Genomic DNA, 20,755 nt, shown 5'->3' on the forward strand with positions numbered 1-20,755 from the left:
TTTTCTTATAATTTTTCTACGCTTATATACATCAAACCATTCGACACACAGTAAAGCTGAAGCCTCTGGGGGCCCTGGAGTTAAGGGGACCACAAGGCCCACTTTGCCTATTTGGTTATCCAGGTCTCCAGTCTCCTTTTTCATAAGGTATTCATAAGTCCATTTCTTTTCTCAAAATAATGACTTAGTATCTCAAAATAATGAGAAACTTACTCATAATGACTGAGTCTCTCAAATAAATGAAAAGCTTTCCCAAAATAATGAGTTATTATCTCAAAACATTAACTTGGTGTTTGAAAATTATGGCTTAATATATCAGCATGACTTGGCATCTCAAAATAATGACTTGGTGTCTGTAAAAAATGAGAAAATGTATCAAAACAATGAGAAATTTTCTAAAAAATGATAAGCTATGTCATTATTTGAGCATTTTTCATCATAATGACTTATAGGATCTTTTTTCATCACACAGGGGGAAATGTGCTTCCATGTTGTGATACAGTGTGACATTAGCCTGCTGTTTGTGCCAGTATAATCTGGCAGGGCTGCTCTCCGCCACTAGGCTTCCCATCGGCCTATCACTGCTCTCCTTCACGCTGACGACGACACCCGGAAGCGCTGCGCTGCCGCTGCTGCTGCTGCTTTGTTTTGTTTTGGTAGTAGGAGTTGTTGGATAAGAGGAACAGACAGGCAGGGGTCGGTGCGGGAGAGAAGAAGCGCTCACTAAATGGGGAGAGCCATAACGGGGATGGAAGATGACGGACCGATAACTGACGCTTGCAAGATGCCGAGTTTTATCAGCAGTTTCGAGGAGGGGAGGGCGAGATTGTCCCGCAACCTGCCAGCTGAAACTTCCTTCACGGACGCTGGCAAAGTTGAGCGGTCGGTCCGAGATTTGAGCAGGTCAAACTCGCGGTTGTCGCTGGACGGAGGCGACAGGGAGTCGGAGGAGGAGGAGAGGGATGCGAAGGGCAACAACAACAACAACTGCAACGGCGGAGGAGGAGGTGGAGAGAGGAGGAGGGCGAGCGCTGTGGAGATTTTAAGGAGGAATTTCGGCGTGTCAAAGTCTCCCTCTCTCCGTTTAAACACTAACAGTCGAATGCAGTGCGGAGCAGAGCTTGAAAACAGCGAAGTAACCGTTAATAACGAGGTCGCTAACGATTATGGGAGCGAATGTAAGAAGTCGGACCCTGAAACGGGCGACGCGGGGGTAGAAAACGAGCCAACCCGGAGCGACTTGACCACTTCTGTTGCTGAATTTGTCCAGTATCATCATAAAAGCGATGGCGACAGCACTTTAAACGACTCTTTTAACAGTAAAGAACACGTCTACTGCACCGTTTACTGCATCGCTAACGACAGTCAACGGAAAGGAATCACAGACGATGAAACGGTCACGTCTGACGCGCCGGACATGGAACTGGAGACGGGACAGGAAGACGCCGGTTCGAGTCCTGACCCGACGCTGTACACCCTGGACGACCTGGTGGATCCTTTCGGGGACATGGCCCACGGATTGTCCGCCGTACAGGCCGGTGAAGAGATGCGGAGCTGCCGGGTGTGCCTGGAAGGCAAATCCATTGCACCCCTGCCCTGCTGCAGGAAGGCCGTGTGTGATGAGTGTCTGAAACTCTACGTCAGCTCCCAGGTTGGTAGGAGGGAGGGAGGGGGAGTGAAAAGGGATGGGTGGGGGGGGTTTGTGTAGTGCAGAAGTAGAGTGTCATAGTGCTGAGGTTGAGTCTGTCCCAGAACCAGGCAGTGCTGGGTCAGACAACAGCTGGCTGAACATACACGCACGCGCACAAACGTTTGTATCACTATCTCTATGGTGGACATTATGCAATTATGCATTCCCTAGGCCCTTATCCTAGCCTGGGGGTCTGCAACCAGCTCCTTTGTCCCTCTCCGGTGGCTCCCTTTGGCTTTGGCAAAAAGTATATGGAAATGACTCATCCTAAAAAAAAGTAATCCATTAGAGTTTAACTTTCAGTTATCATTGTTGTAGGTCTAAAGATATTCTTACATTCTCCAACTGTAAAAAAAAATGTGTAGCCCATACACTAAAAAAGTTTGAATATTTCTTCAGCAAAAATGAGCAGCATGGCCTCTATCCACAGCCTGGCGTCTTTCCCTGTAAGTTTTGATGGTGGCTGGTAGAGCTGCAACCAATGATTATTTTGATTTGATTATTTTGTTTACATAGTCAGTTAATCAGTCAGTTGTTTTCTTGATTAATTGATTGGTAGTTAATTGTATTAAGAGATTATGGTATTGTATTCCCAAAACCCACAATGACAGATGTCTTGTTTTACTCACAACCAGTTTACTGTCATTGAGGAGTGAAGAGACCAAAAGTATTATTAGAAATATAATTGTAAATATTCAGTCTGCAAAGGAGAAATCAGGAATTTTGATTTTTTTTCTTTAAAAATTACTTAAACCAATTCATCAATTATCAGAATAGTTGTTGATTGATTTAATAATCAATTCATAATCAGTTTATTGATTAATCGTTGCAGCTCTAGGAGCCTCCATAAGTATTCCATAGTCTCCATAAGCTACCTATGGAGCCAAATCCAAAACAGAAAAGTCTCTGAGGAAAAGAGAGAATTTAATAGTTGTGGCTCCAGACCGATATGGGTTTTTTTTGTTTGTTTTTTTTAGCCAAATAACCTTAAGGTTGCAGACCCCTGCCCTAACTTTACCCATCACAACTGAAAGCCTAACCCTAAACCAGTCAACTTGCGGCCGGTGGGCCAAATCTGGCCCCAGGAAAAGTTGAGTAAGTTGAGCGTCCCTGCCTCAAACCTTACTCTAACCCTAACCTAATTCTAACCCTGCCTCTAAAACCAAGTCTCAACCCTCAAAACACAGTCTGGAGCTCCCCACAGTCACAGGAGGTCCCCATGGATTGGTGTGCAGCCAGTTTTAAATCTCCGCTGGGATATAAAAACAACACACACACACACACAGACACACACAAAATCTTCTCTGTCACACTTTTTATGTGTGATGTTTGGCATCTTTTCTACCCCAAGGCAGAAGGCATGGCTAGACATTCTGGGAAACATTAAAAAATATCTGGGGCCCTCATCAGGAGCTGGCATTGCATATTCTGACTCCACGTTTTTGATTAAAGGACTAATTCAGATGTTTTAAGTGAGGTTAAGGTACTTAACAATAGTCAGTGTGTTACCTACACAGGCGACACGCCCCCACTAAACTCAGCTAAACTGTTGAAATATTTTCCTTTAACTTGATAAGGTTAATTTGATATTAAAGGCCTATACTGTATAAAGAAGGATTTTCCTCAGTGCACTCTCTGCAGGACCAGCCCACCATTTGATGTGTCTGCGCTTTGACCACAGTACACCCTTTTTCAGACTGAACTCTGCTGGACTTTTCTTGATCTTTCTTGTGTGACTTTGGTGAATCCAAACTAACCCTCTGAACACTGAAGTCACCTAATAACACAAACAAACTAACAGATTGAGTCAGGAGGAGACCAGCAACTCCTGTGTTCTGTAAGGTCAAATTGCTGTTTTTGCAAAAGGAGTCTGATGGCTTTAGAGAGAGCAATATTTGGCTTCTGCTATAGAAGGGCAGTTTCCCAAAAAAGCTGTCTGATTTCAAGGTAAAGCGGAGAAAATACTCTACAATAAGTACACACTTAAACCTATAATATCTAACTTTTCCATGTTAAAATGTCTAAAAATGCTAGAATTGTGTTATATATTATGTTGGTGTATTTCGTTAGTAGTCACTCGTTATAGGCATAACATGAATTACCTCGTCCATTACATTATTTCAAATCAGATGGATTTCCATCAGCTACAGTGGTTGTTTAGTAGTGATGATAACAGTTCTCATTATCCAATGGTACTTTGCAACTTCATTTAACTATTCATTTTGTTTTAATGTGAGAGCGACTCCTAGTGGCAAAACGTTGCCCATTTAAATGTGGTAATACACTGACCATGGATTACTCCCTCATACAATCCCACTTCAAGAAAAAATCCAGAATATCCCTTTAAGCCTCTAAATTGGCTTTAATGAGGACAATGTTTTATGAAATTATTACTAAAATGTCAAGGCCAACATCTGCAGGTCTCCTCATCTTGTGATACCAACTGTTTTCCTGTGAATCTGGGTCACTGACACATTCTGCACAGAAATTGTGACCTGGGCCAGGAGAGTTTTCACAATAGCTTATTTGTGTGCTTTTGCGTTTAATTCGTAGAATGCCCTTCTCTTAGGCCCACCTATTTCAGGAATAGTTTACCCTCAGATACAATACTTGTATTCTGTTGTGCGTAATTAGTACAGTTTAATCCGACAAAGCATAAGTGTGTTCCCCTGCTTGGCTCAAGTTTGTCCACATTGTTTGGTTCACGTCACAAAATGCCTTTTGCTCATGGCAGAAAATATGTCAAAAAATATGTCAGAGCATCCCGGCAGTGTGTGTTTTTGTGGAGGGAGCAGCACAATAGCAAAGTAAAAGTCTGCCAAAATAGGTCACGATTGGGACAGCGTATCTCGTGGCTACAGTGCATTCTGTCTTCTTCTGCAGTAGACTTCTGCATGACTTTTGAAAGTTGGTCCAAAATAAAAAGTTCAGTGAGAGCTCCTGTTCATTGATTGTGGTGATGATTACCCATATAAAACAAGGAAATGAATAATAGATGGATGAAACATTCACTTCCATTAATTCAGTGTAGCTGCCATGGAAATAGGGACTCAGCAATTGAAGGCAGATCGCCAGTCGTTGCTCTCTAACAGAGCTAAAGTGTTTCAGGATGGATTTTTTTAAGTGCCTCGTTCATGAACAGAGGTTACAGTCTCTTACAGTCCTTGCTACTGTTACTATAATCTGCTTTACTCTGTTTAGATAAAAACAGTTTTTTATCAGTCATCCTGACTACTTTTTATCTGCAATTATCATGCTTTGATAACAGGGCATGAATAACCACATTGGCACAGAGACGAGCACACTCTGATAAGAGCACTGAGAATGAGATAAGGGTCATGTAAACCGTTCTGTGTAGGTGGAATTTTTTTTCCATTAATGTACTGCAAACTTACTTTAGCACACATGCTTAGTGTTTACTCTCAGTGGATACAGTAAGCATTATGTCAAGAGAGATCGGTGTATGTGGTCACAGACAGGACCCTTGGAGGGGATGCAGTACTTTGCTCGAGGTTCACTAGGACAGGGAAGATGGAAGCAGCAGGAAACTGGAATGCAATGGTCTGGTGCTAACCACATTAGGTGTTTAGATGTATTAGATGTGTTTAGATTCACTGGGAAAATGAGATTCTCTACATCATTCTTTACTATTTTTTTTTCCTTACTTACCACCCTTTTATTAACTCAACTGTGTTCCAAATATGGTCTTATTAATAGGTTATAAACTGGATGTTCTTGAACAACATTAATTGTATAAAAAATTATATTGTTACAATACATTTTTCATACAACTGGATTGTCAATATATATGTTTCTGTGGTTTGTATTCATACTGCCACCTCTTGGAATGGTAGAGGCTGGAAGTTTCAACTGTTTCTCTGTTACTTTAACCCAGCAGTTTTAACTGTTTATGCAGAATTTCAGCTAACTGTTTCAACTGCTACTTGTAGCTAATAAATTTAATCTCTTATCTGTTATTTAAGCCGAGCATTCTCAACTGTTTATCCATTACTTGTTTCAATGATTTATCCATTACTTTAAGTTAATTATTTCAACTGTTTACCCCGATAATGAAAATAATGGTTAGGTGCAGCCCTAGTTTGATCCTATGACCATAAAAATGTAGAACCACATTTTAAACACGCCACGCATGGTGAGGTGTGTGGTGACACACGTGAGAGTGGCAGCAGTCCAAACCCGTCCAACCAGTCTGGCAGTGGTCATCCCAGTGTTAGTGTTGTGGCAACAATGCTAACACATCAGCTCTAATGCTTGCAGAGGATACATTTTCATAATCATGTAATAGGCTTTTAGTGTGTGTGTGAGTGTGTGTGTATACACGTGCTGTAGGGGATGTTGGGTGTAACACCATCAGAGGCTGATGCTATTGTTCTTTGCTTTCTGTCTGCTGTCATTCCACACACTCCGTCTCTCCCAGACATACACACAGTGACAAAATGCCTTATCATGTGTCGGTGCAGCAGGTCTCACTGGCTTTGATGGGCTAAAAGTGTGAGCAGAGAGAAAATGTGAAATGAGGAAGAGAAGGAAAGATGTAACCAGAGAAAAAGAGATGCCCTGAGAGGAAATAAAGACAAGAAGGGGAGTTACATGGTGAGACGGAAACAGGAGAATAAGAGATGAACTTCACAGGGGGACTTTACTGTATCCTAGATCAGATTAGATGAGATCTGAATGAACACTTCTGTTGTTTTGGTTTATAATAACCCTAGGTGTGAACTTAATGAAGGAAAATGTGTGTTCTTATGTAAGATTATGAAATAGTGCACCTGAAAGTGAGAGCATCCTTTCTGTCCTGTGTGCATGCATTAAAATGTAAGGCCCTAAGGGCAATGAATAGTGTGTGGATGAGGTACATGTGGTGTAACTGTCTGATGAGCACTTGGTCTGGTGTGTGTGTGTGTGTGTGTGTGTGTGTGTGTGTGTGTGTGTGTGTGTGTGTGTGTGTGTGTGTGTGTGTGTGTGTGTGTGTGTGTGTGTGCTTTGATACATATTAACTTCCACTCTCTCTGCTGCCTCCCTCAGCCTTCCAGTCATCTACCTTTTCCTCCCTCTTCTCTTTGTTAAATTATTAACCATTTTCCATCAGCAGTGTGAATAATATATAATGAAAGTAAACAACCCGAAGATTAAACCTTTATGGTGAAAATGAAGAATGAGGTAATCAGTGAGGTTGACAAGGTCAAGTACTGAGACTTGATAAACAATTGAATCACATTAGCAAAAAGTTGCTTTTTTTGGCGTCTGAAGGGAAGCATGCCAGAGAAAAATTGCAAACCACTGAGCTATTCCAACATAATGCTTATTTTTAAATGCCTACATTGTCATGCTCCTTCCCTGCTTAATGAATTTGTTGCAAGATACCAGCACTCCAGTAGAGTCGGCACGCAGGCGTCTCTTGCCTGTTAAAGGAGCAGAACTTTGGAACTGTCTACCCACTGAGTTGAAAATGCAACACAGTTTTAATGCTTTTAATAGCAGTGTTAAATCTAAAAAGAGAAACAACTTTGTTCTCATACCTAATACCCCCGTAGAGATCCATCTGTATGTTACTGTATTGTATTTTACACCTGTATTTTTCACTCCCCTTTTTTGTTTTTTTGTCTCTTTCTGTTCTTCCTTATTTTTTAGCTTGAAAAAATCTCCCGTGGACAGGTTACAAATACTAACTACATAGTTACATGTTGGCATTCCAATGCTATTGTCATGTCCAGGTCAAATGAAATAAACTTGATGTATTCCACATGTAGGTTTGGCACTGATTGTCCACCACAACAATAAAGAAACCCATGATAGACAGATCGAGAGTGCACGCACACACACACACACACTGTGGAGCAGGTGATGATGCATGAACATACATTTTTGAAAGGTTGTCAAAAATATCCAGTATCCAAGTATCCATACTTACTTACAGTCCATACAGTACAATATTTGTTATTTATAGTATTGAAAATAGCAACACTAGAAAAAAAATCCTTGAAGTGCTCATTCAAGACCTCATTTCAGCTCAGCACTTGTTGTTCATTTTCTTAACTTAAAAAAAAATATTTTGTGTGCTTAGGACTTTTTCTCTTTTTGCTGTGGTATCAAAAAAGGTATTGAGTGTTGCATAGAAGTTTAAAATTCTGGTATTGTGACAACTCTGATTATTGTAAATCCTTGATGTGCTCAAATTCATTTGAAATCTCATTCTCCCCTTGTAATAAGCACTTTTGTCTTGACTGTGATGCTTCCCAGGTGCGAATAGCCAAACCTTACATCAGTTGTCCTATCCCAGAGTGCAGTGGCTACCTGGAGGAGGGAGTGGTGATTTCCCATTTAGCGAGTGAAGACGTGGCAAAGTATCGTTACTTTTTGGAGCTGAGTCAGCTGGACTCGAGCACCAAACCCTGCCCCCAGTGCAGTCACTTCACCTCTCTGAAGGAGCACAACCCTAACCGGTCCGAGCACAAGTACAAGGTAAGATGGCAGATCCAGTCCACACGCCTCCAACTGCACAGAACACCAGCTATTCAAAAGCAAAATATAGTAACACAGTGCTGCAGTATTCAGTATTATGTATATACATTTAAGAGTAATGTAAACATGTGCTTACTGCCTTCTGTCCCTACTGTAGATCCAGTGTAGCAATTGCCAGTTTGTGTGGTGCTTTAAATGCCATGCGCCGTGGCATAATGGAATCAAATGTCGTGACTACAGGAAAGGAGACAAGCTACTACGAAACTGGGCAAGTGTCATAGAGCACGGACAGCGAAATGCTCAGAAATGTCCACAGTGCAAGGTAAGACCCAGGGATGGTAGAGATTACAAGCTGTTATGTTTATTGCACGGCTTTGTTGAGTATGTGATCCTGGTTGTTTAATTATGGCATTCTATGGTCTAATATTTCTTGAATAGCAGGCTGCTGCTGATGTCTGCAGAATATTTCAAAAAAGTTGGAACGGGGCAACAAAAAGATTGGGAAAGTTGTGTATCTTCAATGTAAAGCAAAATCCATATATCAGGGGGCCTGGTAGCTCAGTTGGTAGAGCATTTGCCCCATGTACTAAGTCATTCCCCCACTCTTGCTCCCTCCTTCCTGTCATATCTTCAGTTATCCTATAAATTAAAGGAATAAAAGCCCCCACCCAAAAAAATATTTAAAAAGAAAAAAAAATCCATAAATCAACAACATCTAGAAACACTGCAGACCTCTCCGGGCCCAACATTATTTGAGATGGACTGATGCAAAAAGGAAAAGTGCGTTGTGGGTTGGCGAGTCTGCAGTCCACATCTGTCTCCCATTGAAAATGTGTAGCACATGAGCACCTGAAGTTGTACATCAAGCAAGAACCGGAAATAATTTGAGAAACTTCAATAATTAGTTGCCTCGGTTCCCAAATGCTTACTGAGTGCAGTTCAAAGAGAAGGTGATGTAACACAGTGGTAAACATGCTCCTCTCCCAGCTTTTTTGAAATGTGTTGCAGGCATCAAATTCAGGATGAGTGTATTTTTACAAAGTTACATTAAAGTTAAAAGTAACATTAATCAGTTTGAACATTAATTATTTTGTCTTTGTACTGTATTCAGATGAATATAGGTTGAAAAATATTTGCAAATCATTACATTATGTTTTTATTTATATTTTACACAATGTCCCAGATTTTTTGAAATTGGATTTTCTACAATGGGCGGGTTATTATGGCCAAATAAAGACACCCTGTCAGGCTTTACCTCACAATAATGACCTGCTCATTGTACATTATCCCTTACATGTTTTGCTGTGGAACTACATGGCATTTAAGGTGGGTGTGTGCAGACGGAAGGGGGGTTGACTGATGGAGGGTGGAATCATTGTAGATGAATAAATCAATGAAGGCTAAGAAGAATGAGAGTGAGGACAAATGATGGATGGAGAACTCTAGAGGACTAGATGGAGGCACAGATTTAAAGTGCATGTAGAAGAGTAGAACAGCGGTGCAGAGACAGAGAATATATTGAAAAAATAATGATGTCTCAGCCGCACAAAACCAAATCCGGGTGACTCACTCTCACAGTCATAACTCAAGCTTGGTCTAAGTTAGTCTACACAATATCTAATTTGACTGTCAGAAGACGACTAAAGCAAGCCATAGATTAAGCTAATTAGCAGTTGATGGGAACTGTTTGCTCACAGCAGCAAACACTTTCCATCTGTGTGCGTCGTGCTGATGCTCCATGTCTGGAAGCAGAAGAGAGGATCCTGTCTGACTGTGAAGCCAACAAATTGGTGTCATGCTGTGTTTAGCTGGAAAAGAGGCTGAGAACAGCTGAACTTAATGCTCAGTGTATAGTGAGACTGCTCTCTGCTACAGCAGCCAGAAAGCACAGATCCATTAAGTGTACTGCTGCATGCGTATTGCAGTAATAGATGCTGAACCAGATGTTTATAATTTAGATTTTGAACATAAGAGTAAACTCTGCTAGTGCTGCATTTTATTGCTGCTGAGACTGGGAAGTGGCACCCATTTTACATTAAACTGAGCTAAAATGATCATTCAGCTTCAACTTGGTCATTATAGTATCATCCTGAGTCTGGAAGCAGAACATAATGTTATATTCAAATTTGGTTAGAGTAAAAGAACATCTGACTTTTGTGTGGAAGTCATGCAGCTCTTTATCAATCGTTTGTATCTGTTTCTACTTCTGTCTGCCTGTAGATCCATATCCAGCGTACAGAGGGATGTGATCATATGACATGTACGCAGTGTAACACCAACTTCTGTTACCGCTGTGGAGAGCGCTACCGACACCTAAGGCAACTTTTTAAAATTCTTCTCCTCTCTGTCTGCCTTTACCACCTCTTTGTATGCGATGATGTAATTTCATCTTAAACGTCCTTTTTTCAGGTTTTTTGGGGACCATACATCCAATCTCAGCGTGTTTGGATGCAAGTATCGCTATCTACCTGATAAACCTCATCTGAGACGGCTTATTAGAGGGTCTGTCTGTGGTAAGTTGGTGTGTGTGTGTGTCTCTGTGTGTGTCAGGAATCAGAATCTTAAATCTGAACTTTCTCTAAACTGTGATAAACTTTTTAACCTCAATTGACTGAGGAATGTGTAGCCAGGAGCTTCAGACATTCTGGGTCCCTAGAAGATGAATCGTACTGACTTTAATGATCCTCTGACTTTTCCTCCACGTCCGCTATCATGTCAAAAGGTTCATTTGTCCAGTGCTTCAAAAATCCAAAATTCTTACAAAATTATTGCATTCCCATTCATATCACATATGTATTGTCAGCTTTATCTTTTTTATACAAACAGTTTGAACAACTTTTTCTGGCAGCTTTTGATAACCAAACTAGAGTTCTGCCCTAGTGTACCTTTGCTGTATTTTTTCCAGTGTGAAATAACTGGTTGCTTGTAAAGCTATGCTGTCAAAGTGGCTTCACCAGCATTGTTGGTAATGAACAGTTTACCTCTCTGTTGTACTTACATTCCCCCAACCTGCTTTATTGTCTGGAATTCTGCTTTCGTAAGTGGTTTCCTATGTCGCCCAGAATGCCCATGACCTAGAATAAGGCAGATTTACCATGTTGCACTCAGCTGTGGATTGTAATTGTAGATTAGAGAGAGCAATAATGATAGAAAAAGCAGTGGGATATTTTTATTTCTCATTATGCACTGGATAAAACCTTAAAATGTAATGTTGCTGCATTGCCTAATGTCCTGCTGAGACTCCTGTTGTGACCAAACACATCTTACTGTGATGGACATGGATTCATCTCTTGATAGCAACAGCAATGAAAACTTCCATACTTAAGGCCACTGAGGAGACCTTAATAATGAAGCGCGGAAGTGTCACATAATCAGATTATGTTAGTTCCAATTATCCATTCACAGTTAACAAATGTAGGCAACAACAAGCCTCCAGGAAGTTGAACTCCTCTTGTAGATTTGTTTGGCTCTGCTCTCCATGACAGCTACAGCTAGTTATATCAGCAGGGTGCCCGTTGAACTGGGAGCTAATTTGTCCCTTAACAAGAACATTTACCCATTACAGCTCTTGTGGCTTGTCATGACATGGACTGTTAGCAGCACAGATTTTGTATGTAATAAGGGACATTTCACTGCAGATGGAGTTGATTTTTTTCTCTCTAAAATCTGCTTAGTGTTCAGTTAAACTGATGCACTTGTGGCAGAATATCTTAAATATTCCGCAGAGATGCATTCAAATTTAAACCAGAACGTAACAAAACAACATATTAATTTTGAATCATGCAATTTATATTCCATCTGACATTTATTCATTATGAATGATTATTATTCTGCTCCTTTCTCTTTCTCTGCTTTTTCTCCTCTGCAGCCACTAAAGTGCTGATAGCTCCTGTGGTCATTCTGCTGGTCGTGGTGCTCGGAGCTCTCGCACTGGTGATAGGTAACATAATTATACGCATGAACACACATGCACATTAATCAGGGTTAGGCTCCAGTGAGAGCGGTAAACAGATAACACCTAAATAGTTTGACTCTATTTACAGATATTTTCTTCCATACAGCAAAACAGATGCACTTCTGTGCAAATAATCATAGAACAAATACTCCTGACATTCTCAGTTCAGGGTTTCCACAGGTGCTTAAAGGAATAGTTTATTTGAAGTGTATGAGGTGCTATTGATAGTCAGTGTACTAACTATAGTAGATGGAGGTTGGTTTGGTGAAACTGAACTAACCTTTTAAAACACAAAAGTTAGACAATAACACAAACAAACTAACTGATTATGGCAGCACATGTTCTGTAAAGTTAAATTTAGAGCAGTACCCAACTCAGAAATTTGTTAGTCTAATCAGATTTGGTTGTCCAATTCAGATACTCGACAATTCTTTTTTTCTTTTTAGTTCAGCCCCACAGTAAACTCCTATATCAGCCTACACAAATATGTTTTACTAGTAAGACTCAGATTTTTTTTTTTTTGCCTTTCTTTGTCAAAGTTAAATTTTCCATTTTCCTTCCAACAGTTCAGATATAAAACTCCACCGCTGTCTTCCACTACAGCACATCATCTGCCCTACATCTGCCTGCACTGTCAACCCCCAGCTGACACCTGCACTCCGCGTCTATCACTCTTCTCATCTTACATTACAGTTAGTGTAGTCATTTGTGGTGATTTAGAGACTATGTTTGTAAAGTTTACAGCCTGCTGTGCTATTGCATGTCTCTTTGTACAATGATACAGCTAAGCTGAAAAAAACACTTCTTTCAGCTTCTCTCATCAGCAGATACTGTCATGAGGATTTTTTTAATAATTGTTAATATACAATTATATTTATGATTCCCTTTATTTATAATTCCTCATTGAAATGTCATCCCTGTGGATTTTTTGTAAGTTTCTGTCAGTTTTATCTTCTTTCTATAATTCTCTCTGAATCACCAAAAACTTTTAAAAACATCTGCTTGACTGGAGGAATCTCAGTCAACTGATAGATCTGACTGATGATTTGAATCTTCAACTGTCAAGGTGCAGCCTTAGTAAAATTGCTGTTTTTCCTTAAGGAGAGCTTGGAGAGAGCAATATTTGTCTCTCATAATGGCGGTTGGAAAAGGCTGTTTGATGGAAAAGTGAAATGGTGAAAATGTTCTAAATATGACGCACACTTAAACTGATATCTTAAATACAATTTTGACAGGCCTTAAAAATCGATTGGATTATGACGTTAATTTTGGATTTTAGGGAAATGATTTGTGTTAATCATGTGGAACAACTGCAAAACAAAATCATCATGGAACCAGTAGAACACCCAGATAATGGTGAAAGAAATGGTGGGCTGGCTAATGCGGCATCTCTTCATCATATTACAGTTGTTTTGATCAATGTTGCGATTGTGATATGATTCACGATTAGTGGGAATGATCATTTTTGCATCACAGTTTTCATTTTATCCAAAAAAATAAAGTAAAATCATGATGATATGAGACTTGTTGGGGTCTGTACCAAACAAATGTGTTGAAAAAATTGCATTCATAATGGTCTTAAAATGGTCATGCAAAGTTTAAAATTTAACTTGTTGAGACCTGCAGGAACCCTGTCAGTTACATGCATGAACATAATGTGCATACGTCCTTATGTAAAATAGAAGCAAACAGTTAATATTTTTTTTAAATGCCAAAGATGTACATCTGTGTTATCACTCTCTGGGTCACTGGTTTTTATATCCTGCAGCTACTTTTACCAGTGATATCCTCCAGCTGCCCTCTGTGTGCACTCTGCCAGACAGTATTGTGAACTATTGAGGCCTCAGCTGAACTGTAATTAGTGTTAATCTCTTCCCCGTGTCTGTATGTCTGACAGATGATCCGCTGCAGGCTAACGTGCCGTGATGGCAGATTCATATTTATTTTCAGCGTTATTAGAGTCAGTGTCGTGCTGCAATTCTGTCTTTTTCAGCTCAATTAATTTCACATAATGCCAAAGCTGTTTGCAGTGTGCTATAAGATGGGATAATCAAATCAAATCCCTATAGAAAACCCAACAAAGCTAGTAATAGGTCATTAAAATTATCATTAGTATCATTAGAAATAGTTCTAATGATCTTTCTGTCTTCATCTGCTCTGTCTGCAGGTCTGGTCGTGTTCCCGGTCTATTATGTGTGTAAGAGGAGGAAGAAGCAGCGCACACAGGGCTCCGGACGCTGGATCTGAAACCTGCCCTGCCCTTCTTCATCTCCAGGCCACGCACACACAGTTTGAAAGACGACGCCCCCACCTCCTCAGGGACGAACACGCCAGCCTGAGTCATCGCACAAGTCTGAGCGGAACAATCGCGAAATTAACACCGGCAATTAGGGAAGTACATAAACCAATAAAGCGATGCCTGGATAATCACACGTCAAGGGTATTTGTTTCTCACGGGACCACTGCTGCAAAATGGGCTTTATCGGGACATTCAAGCAGAAGAAGTTGACTTCTGGAGCAACCACTGTCTTTTAAAGTGTTTGAATCCCTTAAATCTCAACGAGATGAAGTCAACAGAGAATTTTCTTCCTGGCCAACTTGTGTCCTTGTGACACATTACAGGGATTTCAGCGGTATATTTGCAGCTTTTCACTCCTCTGTGACACATTTAACATCTAACTTTCAGGAGAACAAACACGGGTAAAAGACAGGCGCAGTTTTGTTTACAGCCACACGTGTGAGAATGTGTTAATTGGAGCCTATTGGTTTGCTTGCTATGATGACGTACTATTAGAGCCCGACCGATATGGGATTTTTGTGGCCAATACCAATTTAAGAAAAATTCACAAATTACCGATGGTAGCTGATATAGTGAAATTTTTTAAGCTGGAATGAAAATAGACCCTTTCTATGTGCACCAATATGGCTATGCAAATTTACTCAGAAGGCTGATTTCTTGAACAAATAAGTTTATTAAAGAATATTTAAAGGAGCAATATGTAACAATTGGGCCTCCAAAAATGAGTATTGCAGTCCAAATAGCGACTAAAGCCATAGACCATGTATGAAGTAGGTTGAAATCCTGTTTCATATATAGTCTTTAATTGAAGAGAGTTGTTTCCCCTGACTCCCTCCTCCTCAGTCTGGGGAAGACTCAGGCAGGTTGCAGGAACACTGCAGGAGCACAAGACAAATGCAACATTATAATTTGAGAATTACAAGCTACGAGGAGTCCTACACTTTAAGTTGATCAGACATTTAAAACTGACTATTTTAACTCTGTCAGTCAATTAAGGGCAGGTTGTGAAACAAGTATAACATCTTGGCATTTACTCCTACCAATGAGCTCCTCTTGTTCTCATAAACATTCCACATTGTGCTAAATCTGATTAACCTAAAGCATAGTTTTATGCATTATGTGATCTGTAAAAAAAAAAAAAAAAAAATCGGTGCATACTGGAAAATGTGCCAAATATATGCCAACAACAATGTATCTGTAATAGGCCAAAATCAGGCCCTATTGGTCGGGCTTTACATACTATAGTATGAATGTTGTGGATGGAAGGTTTTGAATGTTTGACAGCGTTGGATAGATACCAGAAATTATGAACACTGACTGTTGGAAGAGTGTGAAGAGGATAGGAGGTGGTCACAGATGAAAAACAGAAATAATGAGGAAATAATATCTTTGTTATTGAACTTTTGCAGAAGTTTCTTCAGTCATTTGTGCTGCACTTGGCAACTGCAAGGTTGAATTTGGATCAAGCCATGACAGAAAAATGACATCTCAAAGATGCGACAAAGCTGGATAATGAATTTGTTCATCGTCCCCAGCTATAAATTCAGTTTTCACATGATGATGAGAAGTTCTCATTGAGATTTTAAGTGTTTGACAAGCACAGACTATTCAAAATAATATATACTAGACTTAGAGAGATTGAAGGATGATGCTTAAATATTCTTGGCTAACCTGGATAAGCTTACTGTAAGATTAACCTTTTAAAGGGATAGTTTGTTTTTTTGAAATGGAGTACTTATCCATAGTCAGTGTATTACCTACAGTAGATGGCGGTTGACATGTTCCCAGTTTGTAGAAGTAGCAGGAGTACCAGTGTAGGAAGCTAAGCAATCTACTACTGTGCAGTAAAACTTATTTTAGCCAAAAAAAAACACAATACCAGTTAAAGTGTATGCTGTATTTTCTTTATTAAGCCATCAGACAGCCTTTTCCAGCAGGAAATTGCCGTGATATAAGCCAAATAACGCTTTTGCCAAACCATCCGATCTCCACTGGTAGAATCAGTAATTTTACCTTGCTAAACAGGGGAGATGGTGGTCTCCCACTGATCCGTTAGTTTCTATGTGTTAATGTGTGAGTTTGTAGTTTTCAAAAGGTTAGTTTGGATTCACCAAAGTAATTCAATAACACAAACAAACTAACTGATTGAGGCAGTGGTAGAACGGCAACTCCTATGTTCTGCATGGTAAAATGACTGATTTTACCACTGGAGACGGCGATATTTAGCTTATATAACAGCAGTTTCTCATGACTAAAATGTGTTTCACTGCTGACCCTGTCCACAGAAGAACATTGCATACTCCTGCTTCTTCTCCAAACCGGGGCTGCGCCGACTGCCATCTACTGTAGGCAATACACTGACTATGGATAAGTACCTCATACAACACCGCTTCAAAAAACCCAAACTATTCCTTCAAAAAGGGTCTTGTTTGCAAACACATTTGGCCCACTGAACCCTGGATTTCCATCAACTCCTCCTTTTATCTGTCCCTGTCTTCCTCACTTTCCTGTAGTCCCTGCTCCCTGCCTGGCTGCCTGGCGGCTCACACACCCTCCCTGCCTGGCAGGTCGTCTCTGCTGTGCCCACATACTGTATGCCAGTGTCTGCATCATCAAAAAAAAAGAAAAAGCTGCTGTGCGGCAATTGTGCCAAAACAAATCGCTGAATGTGGCAGGATGGACCTGTCCTTTTGTTAGATTTATTGTTAGTTGTTTTTTAGAGGTTGCCTGTTGCAGAGGTTTGGTTTGGTGATGCTGTCAGTGTGTAGTGCAGTCTGCATAAAGAAATGGATGCACACGCTCTGTCGCATTACACAAGTTACAGGAGATGGACTTCCCAAATAACTTATCAGGAGAAATGACAGAAAGGTTTTGCGAATGGTACCTGTAGATAAACAGAAGTATTTAAGATTTTACTTTTCATTGTTATGTGCTCTGGGTGGTGGTTTGCTTAAAAGCTAAGCAGGGTACAATCTTAGGAATAAAGATGCTAAATAGAACCATAGGGGGTTATTTTGCTCATCCCCCCTTTTGGTTCCTGGTAGAACCTTTTACTATGGTTCCACTTCAAACCCCTTCTAGAACCCAACACAAAGAGTTATACCTAGAACCATCTGTGAAAGGTATCACCATGCACCCCTTATGAGAACCCCTATAGAGAACCATTCCATGGTGTACTGATTCCACCCAGAACTCCAAGGCCCCTTTCCACCAACATGGAACAGGACCCATTCCAGTCCAAGAGCTTAGTTTTGAACTGTTCTGAGCATTTCCACCAAAAATGACAGCACTCTCTGTTGATGACGTCCTTGATAACAATGGTTCCACTCAAAACTGGTGAAAACACGGGCTGGTTAACTAGGCAGCACCAGGGGTCTTGAATGGAACTGATTTAAGAACCAGAGCTAATTTGGTGGGAAAAGGGTCCTCTGGGGGTTCTATCAAGAACCTTTCCACCTTTTAAGGGTGCTAAAATGAACCCGAGAACCCTTTTCATATTCAAATAGGTTAGAGAACCCACACAGGGGATTTTATTGAGAGCCCTATTCTAATTCAGGAGTTTAAACTAGAACCCAGCCAAGGAGTTCTTCCCTTTTATATTCCAAGCATTCTATATAGAATCCACCCAGAGGGTTCTACAGAGAACCCTTCTGTATTATGGTACAAAGAACAACTGACAGAAGAGTTTCTCCTAAAAAGGGGTCTTTCTTGATCCTACGAAGAACCCATGATGAACAATCTCCTCAGAAAAGGGTTCTTCAGAAGCAAACGGTTTTGCGTGAAGCCTCACCCCTTCAGGAAGAACCTTTTTGGAACCTTTATGTCTAAGGGTGTGTTAGGTTTTTTAAAGAAATGAGTTGAGAGGTTGTCATGAGGTTGCTGTGCACTGAATATTTGGTAGATCAAATTTTGATGTTACTGATCACGTGATCAGGTTTCTGAGGTTTTCGAGAATCAATGCAGAGAGTTTGGTTTGGTGTCTGATGTTTGCAGTGATGACAGGTCGTCTGTCTGCTGGAGAGTGTGACATTGTGTTTTTTATTGTACACACATACACCCTCTTTGCTCATTCACACTGGCACGTCCAGCAAGAAAGCACACGCGTGGAGCGCTGCCAGGAAACGGGAGATTTACGAGAGCTCTAAAGGTCGTCACCTGGCAGCAGCCAGCTTGCTGTCCTTCACTTATCCCTCTATCCTCTCCTCCCTGCTGTCATTCCTCTGCTTTGTAAATGGGTGGCACATCGTCTGCTGGAGCTGTGGCCTCAAATATCCCACAGACTGGATGCTTTTGAGCCTCTGATATGTAAAAGTAACACGCTGCGTTCAAGTACAAGTGGTCTCCACATCAGTCACAGATTTTCCCACCACTTCATGTACTGTTTTTTTTTTTTTTTTGTTGTTGTTTTTATCGTATTCTGAAAACATTTTAATGGAGAGACTCAAGGAAAAGAAGCAAAAGACGAGGATGAGCACAAGATATCTTCACATAAGCGATGCTACAGTAAGAAAAAGATGATAAAATGCTCACAAGCTGAGGAGAAATCTCTCCACTGGAAATAAACCCGTAGTTACGAAAACAAGTGGTTACCAGTGGATTATATCCTGAGTGTTACAGCACATTTCATCACTGAATCTTGACTAAAACAAGGATTTAAGGCATGAAGGAAAAGAAGACTTGATGTTTGTGCATGCTGGACATTTTGCAGTGCAATGCCATGAGCTTGGCTTTTGTCCCAGGGATCTGAAACATTTTCTACATCTGGGAGTTAATAAATACCAACTGTTCCTGAAGGGCACACAGAAAATATATTGTTACACTAACACTGCTTTCAGTAGGTCCTGACTCTGGGTTTGAATCCACTCTCAGGGAGTTTGTTTTCTGTTCACTGTACCCAGAGCCCTCCATCTACATGCTTCCTGATGCATTTGCCCAGAGCTGCTTAGCACCCATATTTAATTCAAGGAAGTTAAAACACTGAAGTGTCAAAAGAGATCCAAACATCTCAATGATGCAAACACTGTCTGTGTTTCCCAGATGGACTCAGCTGTGATGTGACTGCTGTTTGAAGGTCAGGGGTTGAATCTAGGACTAATCAGGGGAACAAGATAATATGTAATAGCACTGACAGATTAAATTTGTAAGATACGCGCCAAACAAAAACCTTGAAACTATCTTATACATGTCTTAATCTAACTGCTCAGCTAGTACTACACTGACATGTTAAAATGCTGCATTTTTCTTTGTTTGAATGACATAAGACTGACATGTGGTGGACATTTTGTACTTTAACTTGTTTTCAGGTCAGAAATGCTTCAGTAGAGTGAAGTGGGTTTAATCTACTGGAGTCTTTTATTACGGAAGCCCAGAGATGCAAGTATGTTCATGAGACAGCCCCGAGTCTCTAAATGGGAAACAAAAAATGGTGCAGATCAAGCCACACAACGCTGTTCCAGCCAATAAGCAACAGGCTCATGTTTGTTTGGCTGTTAAAATATCCCCAATATTTCTCCAGAATCACAAACCCCATCTTTAAGAACAGGTTAAAAAAAAATGAGTTTTGCCAGGATAATCATTCTTTCATTTTTTTTCCATCTGTGAAACAGGTGGGGGAAAAATGTGCCAAGGTTTGTTACTTTTTTAATTGTTTTGGCAGGTTAATTTTTTGTCTGGGTCATTTTTCTTTGTTATTGTAATACTCATTTCAGCCACAAGAGGCTGAAGTGCTCTTCTACTCCATGTTCTAAGTAGGGCTAAAAGCATTCCTGTTTTCCTCCAGGTGTGTTTTAATTTCTCCATTGCTCTCTAAACAAAAGATACATAAAATACATAGTCAGTTAGCACAGTGGTGCACTTCAGCCTCTTGTGGCTGAAATGAGTATTACAATAACAAAGACTATAAAAAAAATGATTATGTTTCCACAGATTAAAAAAAATATCCTGGCAAAGCTTTTTTGCCTGGCAAGACGAAAAAGATTAAAGAAAAACAAAACAAATCTTTATCACCTCCTGTTCCTCAGTTTTAATACAGGAGAGAAAACAGAGTAAATCAGACTTTTAAAATGGATCAGCAGATTTTTTTTTCATTTGCTTCTCAGGTCTTCCGTATTTTACAGTGACATGAACATAATTTTAATTTCCATTGCATTTTATCAAAATGTTGCCCTGCAGTTTTCTCTGTATCACTGCTGAAACACTGATTAACTGACTGATTAGCTCATCGCCAGAATATGAACAAAAGGAACCGTTTGTAACGGTATTGTTGAGTAACAATACCTAACATTTGATCAGATGAAGTAAGCAGCTTCTTAGGAGCATGGGTTTACAG

The 20,755-nt window shown here is 40.3% G+C and overlaps 1 protein-coding gene across 1 annotated transcript; it reads left to right on the plus strand.

Moving 5' to 3' along the window:
- The first annotated feature begins 616 nt into the window (after positions 1-616).
- rnf217 (ring finger protein 217) lies at positions 617-14,555 on the plus strand. The gene is made up of 7 exons (XM_084737540.1): positions 617-1,651; positions 7,952-8,173; positions 8,331-8,495; positions 10,394-10,491; positions 10,583-10,686; positions 12,042-12,113; positions 14,296-14,555. Exons 1-7 carry the CDS (start codon positions 728-730, stop codon positions 14,373-14,375), a joined length of 1,665 nt encoding a protein of 554 aa, XP_084593666.1. The 5' UTR covers positions 617-727; the 3' UTR covers positions 14,376-14,555.
- Positions 14,556-20,755: the final 6,200 nt, after the last annotated feature.

The sequence above is a fragment of the Lutjanus erythropterus genome, chromosome 15, assembly GCF_056507025.1.
Source record: "Lutjanus erythropterus isolate fLutEry1 chromosome 15, fLutEry1.hap2, whole genome shotgun sequence".
Taxonomy (NCBI): domain Eukaryota; kingdom Metazoa; phylum Chordata; class Actinopteri; order Lutjaniformes; family Lutjanidae; genus Lutjanus; species Lutjanus erythropterus.